Here is a 10973-nt window from a genome sequence, read left to right as displayed (position 1 = left end):
TATTAGTTAAATATTGCTCTCCTGGCATTTTTAGGTGCAAATTACTTAGGTTATGTGTAATTTGTAAGGACCTTTAGTTTAATTGCGAACTTAGATTAGTTGAATTGGGCCTTTATTTTTGGACCTACTAATAATAAAAGAGTTAATTTTTTGGACCTTTAGTTTGGATTGTTAATGTGTATTAGTTGGATTGGGCTTTTATTTTTGGACGTACCAATACAATAAGAATTAAAAAGTTTTGGGCCCTCCATTGCCTTCTTCCTCTTGGGCCAAGGCTGGCCCTATAGTGTGGACAACCCGTTAATTTGAGTGGCTTTTCTTGCACTTTCCTTGACTATCCTTGCAAGTTCATCTTTCTTATTGTGATGCTTAAAATTTTATTGTGTCTATTGCTCTAAAACTTTTGTGGTGTATATAGTGTGAATAGGAAAATATGAATAACGGCTGATCAAAAAAAAAAGAAAATATGAATAATGTATGTCTTTATAAGGGAAGAATTTGAAATGTGATATAGAGAATCTACTACATTGTAAAATTTGGTCAAATCAATCTTGCAAAAGATTATGGCAATTTGGTTGTTTAATTTAAGATTTTACAATTAATTTTCGTTGTATATGGTAGGATGACAACCAATCAAGATCCTTCTTATAATTCAGAAAAAAGAAATGAAAATTTTGTTGCATTGTGGATTGTTGTTTGTTGAATTGTGGATCGGATTTTTTATCTGTTCATATTTCTTAGAAAGTATTTGTATAGATGTGAAAAAAGAAGAAAAAAAGGAATAATTATTTCAATCTCAAGTAAGAGCTCTTGGTTTAATTTTGCAACTAAAAATGTAAGCATAATGCTTAAGTGATACTGTAGTGTAGTTGGTTTAATTTTTTTATTTTTAATATTACTGCTCTAAACTTTTATTTGGTATTGTTTCTTGTATACGGTTAAAATATAACGCACTCTAAACTTTACCTTTTTAATTTTTTGTAATATTTTTTTTTTTTTTAGTTGATTTGATCTTTTGAGTGGTATGTATATAGGCCCCATTTTAGGGTTGGTGGTGAATCTTGGTTGCTCCAACACTGAACTAAAAGAAGCCTTTGATATAATTCATTACATAGATACCAAAAGATAAAACTTAAAAAACATTATAAGAAAGTAAAAAGAAAAAATAAAATAAAATTGCATACAAGATGCACTAAATTTTCTTCTTACTGAGATGCATATTTTATTTTTGGATGATTGAAGAACAAAGCATTTTAAGGGGAGTAAATGTGAGGAAAGAATGCATTGAGGTCCTCTGGCAAATCCTCTTCATTATCACCATTCATTCTGTCGACAACAGACCCTGATGGCATCCCCATATCACTCACCCCACTTGGACCCGGCATGTCCTGATTAAGAGCCATTGTTTCTATGAACCAGTTGTCATTCATCAACTGCTCTATGCATGTTGCTTCAGTACTAGTGTGAGCTTGGAACGCTTCGTCCACTTCAATCATTCTCGGACGAGGAGCAGGAGCGAGAGCTGGCGATAGAGGAAGAGCATGCTGTCTGCGTGCTCTCTCTCTTTCCTCAAGCTGCATCAGCTTATCACCTGTTAACAATGACAAATAATTTAGTCTCATTATGTCAAGTTGATATAGATTGCTACCTTCAAAGATTTGATTCATGATTTCTTGAATTTCTTTCTTATCATTATTTTTCTTTTCCATATTGTTCTTATGGGTCTCCTGCGTGACCCTTTGTGTGAGCAAGCCTTCATATGTCGTCATTTTCTCGCTTCGTTCTACTATTGGGATACTGAGGAACCTTTCAAACATTTGTTTCATGTGCCCGTAAGATGGCCAAACTGCAAGATCGTCTTCGTCTTGACTGTAAACAAGAACACCAATTTCCACATCGCATAGGGTGGACAGGTCTCCGGCTTTCTTGAATATGCCAGCCCTTCTTCTTTTAAGAGTGGATTTCCTTGAAGAGTCATTGACTATCCATTCAAGTTTAATCTTATTTCCTGTCATTTTTGGTGATTTACTGTGTTTTTTTCCTTTTCAAAACACACTCGATGGTATTTATAGTGCTCAAAGTATAGGTTACCATTTTAGGGGCATGAGAGTATTACACGAGACGCTTTCGGGTGTATTACAATCAAGAAAGCTTTAATGTGACTTTGGTTGCCTAAATAAGAGATGTTAATTGTGAGTGAGGTAAATATGGTAACAATCAATTAAATCATGATGATACAATCCAAAATCAGGTCTTTATTGACCGAATTAAATCGATTTGACTCTTAATTTTATTTTATCCCTGTGAGTACGAAACGGGGTGCTGTGACAGCAAAACGGGGTCGTTTAATTTATTTAAAAAAAAAAAAAAAACCTATGACAGCAAAACGGGGTAGTTTAATTTATTTATAAAAAAAAAATTCGATCACACACGGCGCCTCCCTTTGCTGTAGAACAACATGTAGTTTAGGTTGACTTTAGTAAAAGCTTTAAAAAAAATTATAAAAAAATAAATAAATAAAGTTTGAATCACACGCAAGTTACTGTAACTATATATTTTTTATTTTGTCCCAATTTAATTCAATTCATTATAATTGTTTTTTTTTTTTATGAAAAATATGCATATGAGCGATATGTATCACGTAATGACAAATTTCATTAATTTACTGAGTTAACATCAACCAACTTAGAAATTATTTTTTGTCAGTGACGGAATTAAGAGAAGACCATGGAGGGTCATGGCCCCCTATTTCTATGAAAAATATTGTTTGTCATAACACTTTAAAAATATATATATTAATTTATACATAAAATGACCCCCCAATATAAAAAATATATATCTCATTCTTCTCCCAACTCGTATTATCTTTCTATTTTGCACCAAAAAAACTTATGCATCCAATTATGAGTTAGGATTGGCGATGAAGGTTGATGATGAATCACTATGACAATGGTGAAAAAACCTTCTTCGTAGATATTAAGGGCTTGTTTGGTTTGTATTTGTAGAGTAGTTTTATAAAAATAAGGTAAACCAAACAAGTTTTCATACAAATACAAACCAAACAAGCCCTTAATATCTACGAAGAAGGTTTTTTCACCATTGTCATAGTGATTCATCATCAACCTCCATCGCCAATCCTAACTCATAATTTTTTTTCACCATATACACAAACACACATGTATATAGAATATGATATATTAATTATATATACATAGAAAAAAAATTAAATACCGTAGAAGCAATCTCTAATTAGATGAATAAGTTTTTTTGGTGCAAAATAGAAAGATAATACAAGTTGGGAGAAGAATGAGATATATATTTTTTATATTGGGGGGTCATTTTATGTATAAATTAATATATATATTTTTAAAGTGTTATGACAAACAATATTTTTCATAGAAATAGGGGGCCATGACCCTCCATGGTCTTCTCTTAATTCCGTCACTGACAAAAAATAATTTCTAAGTTGGTTGATGTTAACTCAGTAAATTAATGAAATTTGTCATTACGTGATACATATCGCTCATATGCATATTTTTCATAAATTAAAAAAAAAATAATTATAATGAATTGAATTAAATTGGGACAAACTAAAAAATATATAGTTATAGTAGCCTGCGTGTGATTCAAATTTTTTTTTTTTTAATTTTTTTTAAAGCTTTTGCTAAAGTCAACCTAAACTACATGTTGTTCTACAGCAAAGAGAGGCGCCGTGTGTGATCGAATTTTTTTTTTTTTTTTTATAAATAAATTAAACTATCCCGTTTTGCTGTCATAGCATGGTGACGTGACAGCACCTACCTCATTTCGCCATGTGCACAAGGATCAAAATTTCATTTAATAGTTTGTTTTGGTACCTTGGAAATGGAAAGGTTTCATAAACATTTTGAAAACAAAAGGGAAATGCTAAAAGAATTTGAAAACTTTTGAAAAAAACAAAAACCTTTATAAATGTTGATACATTCCCAATAAGTACATAATTTCACACTAAATGCACGGATACTTCAAAGAAAGTGACGTATTAAATGTCAAACACGTGTCAGACACCGACACTCCCGGACACGTGTTTGATACTCTTTTTTTTGGACACGTCTGACACTCATTTTGCCACATCTCCATCACTATCTAGCCATATTTATAAACATAAGACCAACACTACTTGAACATTTGCTAACGTATAGTTTTCAAAGTTTGAGAATCTTATGTTTTCAAAGTTTAAGACTTCAGTTTAGAGTTAATTGCAATATATAACTTGTATATTGTACCTAACTTTTGGAGACTCAGCCGGTATTTAATTATATTGGTGGCAATTGATACATTGAGCATTGCAAAGTCTTTTGCATGCTTAATATCTCATTGATCCAATTGGTGGCTATATCTTTGTGTCTGTTTGGAAGACAAAAGGTCTCAAACCTTTTGTATTGCTACTATTGCTGATATAGATTTATGATGATGTAGTAATTCCAACGGAAGATGGGCCACGGTTGATCCACACTTCTAACGGCTTTACTAGTCTTGAAGCCCACAAGAGGTGCTTGCAAAAAGGTCCAAAGGGGGAGGTAATCCCCCGACGGACCCTCCGACGATCCAATTAGAATTAGATTGACTGTATCGAGAAAGAAGAGGGGAACGAAGAACTTAACCTTTTACCTATTTCGGAAGCTGCCTTATATCATTTTCTCATCATTTCCCTATTCCAGGCTGTCGTATTGGCCGAAAGTCTACATTCTAACTCGCATCGTTCATAGTGTGTCTGCCTCCTCCGACGTGAAGGGGTTGTCGTATTTAATACTGTAAGAGCCTCATTAATGGCTGATGTGTGGATGCAATAACTTTGCAGGATCTTTGTCTGCCTACGTGGCTAAGCTTTTGTTTGGCAAGTGTTTGAATGTTGTTGGCTTGGGCCTAGTGTTGATTTGTCAGAGTTGTTGGGCTTTGATCACTGAGATATGAACTGGGCCCCTGATCCGTGGGATGGGCCCTCTTGGATGCCCATTAGTATCAGTAGTCCCCTATTCCCGAGTGCAGCTTTAGTTCAACGAAGGGAATAAAAGTGTGGAGGGAGTCCCCCGAGGCTTGGTAGGGGTGCGTGGGCTAGAGTGGTCAATCGTCAGGTTGGCCGACCGCAAGGTCGACCAATTGAGAGGGAAGACCGTCAGGCTAGCCGACCGTGAGGGGGCCTAATCGGGAGAGAAAACCGTCGGGCTAGCCGACCGCGAGCTGGACCGAGCGTGAAGAAAAAATTGTCGGGCTGGTTGATCGCGAGGTGGGCAGAACATGAGGGGAGACCGTCAGGCGGGCCGACCGTGGATTTGGCTGAGCGTGAGAGGCGACCGTCAGGCTGGCCGACCGTAGGTTGGTCTGAGTGTGAGAAGAGACCGTCAAGTGGGCCGACCGTGGATTAGGCTGAGCGTAAGAGAAGACCATCAAGCTGGTCGATCGTGGATTGGGCTAAGTGCGAAAGGATACCGTCAGGCTAGCCGACCGTGGGTTGGGCTGAGTGTGTTAAGATTGATAGCGAGCAGGGTTCAAGGAAGGAAAAAGCACGTGATGATGTGAAGTAAAATAGACGGGAAAAAGGAAAGAGAACTAGTGGGCGAGGAAAGGATCGTGGCCGTACACGTGGCACAACAAGGGCCACTGATGAAGGAGACGGATGGTCTGTAGGAGGTCAGGGGGTTGGTAAGTTGGGATGTGGAAAAGGCAGGGTTGGTATTTTTGTTCGAATTTTTAAACTGACGAATTTTAACTGCGATCCTTGGGAAATAGACAAACCCTAGGCTTTTGGACTTGTGCATTTTACCTACCTTATTGCAAAAAACCAACACATTCCAGACTTAAGTTCCTTTATAGCAAGAGATTCGCCCATCTGGCATATCGCAAACTATCTTGCCCCCGCAACCGAAACAATAATTAGAAACATGAAGGAGATAGCACAATACAAAGTGCCAGCCATGGGAATGGATGTATTATGAGAGAATGATGGAGTGGAGTTGGCGAAGCAGTATAGGGTGGAAAAGCGGGTGGAAAGGGCGGCGGAGTGGCCGGCGCAGCCCCTGGGGTCGACAATGATCTTGGCGGTACATTTGATTAGCCAAGTGGCGCCGAGCCACTGGCATACGAAAGCGGACAAATCCACTCTAACGGTAGAGGATTTGGAGAAGTTACGCAGCAGATATCAGATTTCGACCGACATAGAGTTGAGGTTGCCAACGACGAAGGAGAGGGCGTCAGATACGTGACAGATGGAGTTCGCATTGTATGAGAAGGCGTTACGTGGGGGCCTAAGGTTACCCCTCCCACAGCTAGTAGTGGACGTGTTAAACCGCCTGGAGGTGGCCTCAGGACAACTGATGCCGAACGCGTGGAAGATTCTGTTCGCCTGTGTAATCGCATAGCCGCGGGCGACCGAGGGGCAGATGATGACGGTGGATGAGTTTTTCTCCTACTACAAGGCATTAGGGCAACAAGAGACATGAGTGACTCTACAAGCCATAGCAGGAAAGGGATTGGTGGCGGGACTTTCGTCATGGGTGAAGGGCTGGTGGCCAAAGTGGTTTTTTGTGTCGGTAAACAGCGGAATAGGGGCACGTACAATTTGGAAAGTCCCCACCAAGTCTTGGGAGGTAAAATTGGATGCCAAGGCGGAGAAGAGGGTCAAACGGGAGAAGGACTGGAGGGAGAGGGAGGGGCTAAAGTGGGATGACCTCGTCCAACCCTCAACTCTATTCATCCTGAATCTGGGGCCGCAACCAGTCGAAGAAAACCCAACGCCAGAAGAGATGGAAGCGAGAAGGAAAGCTCAAGAGGAGAAGGGCAAACGAAAAGAAAGAATTAGGCCCAGCGCCGAAGCTAGTTGTGAAGAGGTCGGTCAGACCACGCCCCAAGCCATTGGGAGAGAAAGACCTGGCCAACTTTGTGCCTTTGCAGACGCCAGTCAATCCGCTGAAGGAAAGAAGCAAGAGGGAAGTGGATATGGTGTTGAAGAAGAAGAAAATGAAGGTGGTTGCAGAAGGGGGAAAATGAGGACCAGTGGGGAAAAAGACGAAAGAGGGGGTAGTGGAGTTGTCCCCAAGTCAAAGGGGGAGACCAGGGCTAATGTAGGGGCGGAGAAGGGTGTGGCCAAGTTCCCAATGAGCCAAGTGGTGGACGAAGCAGGCGGGCAAAAGGAGTTGGTAAAAATTGATCAGTCGGCCGATCTGCCTTCCAAAGACGTGCCCTTACAAGATGTGCCCCCAAGTCTGGAGCCAATGAGAGAACGGGCAGGTAGAGGAGAGACCAACACTACACTCAAGACTGCCATGCATCACGTTCGTGCGGTGGTCAGTCGCTTGGCGGGTGTTAGGGGCGAAGCCAGGGTTGCCGCAGACCGTTTGTTGGGGGTCGTTGAGGATACGACCGTGCGGAGTATGGCCCAATTTACAGAGGTCAACCTCATGAGAAGGCTCTGCTTGGCACAAATGGAAGTGGCGACCCTGGCGGCGATTGTACTGGGCAGGGCTGTGAGAGTGAAGATAGAGGCAAAGCCGCTGAAGGCCCAATTAGAAGCGGTGCAGGCGCAATTACAAAACTTAAGGGTGGAAACGACGGGCTAGAGAAAGGCATGGCACTTGCGCGAAAGGTCTGGCATATGCTCAGAAGGCGAAAAAGATGAAGGTTTTGGCAGTGGTGCAGGGGCACTTGGCCGAGCTCGCCAGGGTAAGCCAGGCTGGGGTCGCCTCCAACCGGTCAGTCTCCAAATCTAAACTGGAAGTGGTTTTCCACAAGGCGATATCACTGGAGTCTGAGCTGGCAAGCGAGCAGAAGAAAGTAGGCGAAGTCCAAGAAGCTTGCAACACTGCCAAGGAAAGGTTGGAAGAGGCCCTCACCAATAATGAAGAGCTGCGCGACCAAGCCCTGAAGGACAAAGAAGAAGCAGATGTGCGCATTGCGGAGTTAAGAAGGCCTTGGGGGAGGAGAGGACCAAGATGATAGAGTTAACCAGGATAATGGCATCTAAGAGGGCGGCTTATTCGGACCTGTGCATTGCGGCAGTATAGCAATTTAAGGCGTCTCCTAAATTCCAAATGGCCATTGACGCAACGGTAGCAAGGGGCTTGGCTAGAGAGGGTGAAGGGGGTGCTGGCCCATCAGGAGTGGCGACTGTTGGGAGGACCAAAGAAGATATAATCCAAGGTTTTCAGCAGTCAGACTACTATAAGCATGAAATGAGCCGATACTAGGACAGCGGCTGGACGAGCTTCAAATATAGGGCGTAAGAGCTGTTTCAAGATGTGGACTTTAGCCTGGTGAAGCCAAGAGAGGAGGATATCGCCCAGGCTCCCTTGGATGAGGGGGTGGAAGAGGAAGACTTGGCGTCCAGCGAAAGGGAGTGATATAGCGATTCCGGGTTTTACCCTTGTTGAATAGTGATCCGGACATGTGTCCGTGGATGTTAGTTGTGGTTTATTATTTTGTTTGCATCCTCTTTACTTCATATTTGAGTTATGGGATGTGTTGGGTGGGTTTGTTTCAGGTTGGTTGAGTTTAGAAACCAAAACTAGTTGCCCAGATTTTTGGCCTGTCCGCTCGAGCGGATATGTTGGCGCTCGAGCGGGGAATACACCCATCCAGTATTTGTTGTGCAGTGTTGTACGCTCGAGCGTAGGGTTGGGAGCTCGAGCGGAGGTCTGGTTCTGCAAAAGTGCTGAGCGAGTGCATTCTGCGCTCGAGCGGGAGGTTAGCCGCTCGAGCGGAAGTCTGTGAGTGGCCGCTCGAGCGGGGTGTTTTACGCTCGAGCGGAGACCTGGGTTAAAGTCCCGAGTTTGTGACTCTTCAAATCACTTTTTGCTTTCTCTTCTCTCTCTTACTTTTCCAAAAAGCCATTTTCAGAGCTTCTCACTCTAAATCGGCCCTTCTCTCTTAGATTTGATCTAGTAAGGATCGTTTACTCACCCTTTGTCTTCACAAAAGTTGTGTTGATCGTCGAGAGCTTCCTTTTGATCTGAAAATTTCGAGGTTTGGAGCATTTTGGTTTTGGTCTTCATCTCCTTTGGGGCTCCGAATTTGAGGTAGGGATATCCTACTCCTCTCTATGGATTTTGTCTTTAAATTTTGGTATTTTGAGATGTTGGGGTTGGTTTGGTCATTTTGTGAGAGTTTGGGGCTTTTGTGCTATTTTACAAAAGTTGGGGTTTTACTCATAATAAACCTAGATGCATGTTTGGCTTAGAGAAATGGAATGAGTGTTAAATCATTGATGAAAATGGGACCTAAGGGTTGAAATGTTAATTATGGGAATTGACCTAATTACATTGTTTAATTAATTGGGATAATTAATTGAGAAGAATAAGGAAATGAAATGTTGATTGAATATCCATTGTGCATTTATTTTCTGTTTAGAAATAACTGCTTTGGGCTATCGGTGGAGGATAGTCGTGATTGTTGTAGACAATGCATGATGATTAGACAAACTGAAACTAATCAATGGAATGTGTCATGGAACTTGACGGTTGATAGAATACATTAATTGTATGTATTGGGTGATTGTATATAGAACCATTGTGTTTGTATACGTTATGTGTAGAGGAGGAGATAGGGGATGTACTCCGCGGTTTAGGGGAAGATAGGGGATGTACCTCTAAACCGGATAGTGTTGGGAGAAGAAAGGGGATGAACTCCGTAGATACAGCTCATATGCTTGTCTAGAGAAGTGAAGATAGAGCTCATATGCTTATCTTTGTGAAGTGTGGATATAGCTTATATGCTTATCTGTGGATATTGTTGTTATACATATCTGTTGAGAATGTGGATATAGCTTGTATGCTTATCTGTATGTGGGATATAGTTTTTATACATATCTGTGGAAATGATGATAGAGCTAGCATGCTTGTCTATTGAATAAGGGAAAATGAAAAGTGACTTGGACTCATTAGTCGGTTGACATAAATGTGTGATTTATGTGATTGTATCAGTGTTGGCCATCTATCAATTGCTAATATTTTAGTCATTGTTCATGGTTGGTTTAGTGTATTTCTACTGGGCTGTGGCTCACCCTATATGGGAATATCATTTTCAGGTGCAGGAAGCATGCCACCTCCAAGGACATAGCTTGGGAGGCTTGAGGCGGACATAATGATGTCGTTTTACTTTTTGATATATTACATGTAAATACAAGCCAAGGGCTTAATGTGTATGAGTTAGTACTCTTTTGTTGTAACCAAGTGTTAACTTGGAAAGCTGTAAGCCCGTAGGGCATTTTGCTTTTATTGTTAACATGTAATACTTTTTGTAATGAAACACTGATGAATAGAAGAATGTAGTTATTTCATATGTTAATGAATGTGTTATTTGATGGGTTTATTGTTATTTTTTTTAGGGCGTTACAAGTGAGGACTGGGCTTTTGGTTTTGTTGCTCTTCTCTTTTTTACTTTTTTTTTTTTTTGGTTGTATTTAGTTTTAGTTTTTGAGAGAACTGCTTGTAAAGAATGGTTGAAATTTGTAAAGAACGTGTGTTTATAATAAAGCTGCTTGAAATTTGTAAAGAACGTGTGTTTATAATAAAGTTGCTTAAAATTTGTGAAGAACTTGCAATAATTTGTCTAGGGAAATCTATTAATGAATTAAGCAAAGCATGTGGCTTATTTGCCAAAAATTTGTCAAAACGGCCTGTCACAACAATTTGTAATAAGGTGAAGTTATAAGAATTGCTCAGTCGGGCTAAGCTCTTTAGGCTCAGTTGGGCCGAGCTCAACAGGCTTAGTCTGGCTGAGGCTATGTTTAACTCAGTCTGGCTAAGGCTCTAGAAGGCTCAGTCTGGCTGAGGCTATGTTTAACTCAGTCTGGCTGAGTTCTTTATGCTCAGTCTGGCTGAGGCTCTGAAGGGCTCAGTCTGGCTGAGGCTATGTTTAACTCAGTCTGGCTGAGTTCTTCATGCTCAGTCTGGCTGAGGCTCTAGAGGGCTCAATCTGGCTGAGGCTATGTTTGACTGAGT

The 10973-nt window shown here is 40.9% G+C and overlaps 1 protein-coding gene across 1 annotated transcript; it reads right to left on the bottom strand.

The window, feature by feature from the left end:
• Positions 1-1253: 1253 nt before the first annotated feature.
• LOC114316978 (agamous-like MADS-box protein AGL80) lies at positions 1254-2015 on the bottom strand. The gene has a single exon (XM_028263687.1). It carries the CDS (start codon positions 2013-2015, stop codon positions 1254-1256), a length of 762 nt encoding a protein of 253 aa, XP_028119488.1.
• Between the last annotated feature and the right edge of the window lie 8958 nt (positions 2016-10973).

This window comes from Camellia sinensis, chromosome 12, assembly GCF_055761805.1.
Source record: "Camellia sinensis isolate YWXY chromosome 12, ASM5576180v1, whole genome shotgun sequence".
In the NCBI taxonomy this organism is placed as follows: Eukaryota; Viridiplantae; Streptophyta; class Magnoliopsida; order Ericales; family Theaceae; genus Camellia; species Camellia sinensis.
The sequence above is the reverse complement of the archived record's forward strand: the minus strand, read 5'-3'. Positions and strand labels throughout refer to the sequence as shown.

Bases quoted from the DNA above. Each gene is read 5' to 3' on its own strand.
- LOC114316978 (XM_028263687.1), bottom strand. From the start codon at position 2,015: ATGACAGGAAATAAGATTAAACTTGAATGGATAGTCAATGACTCTTCA.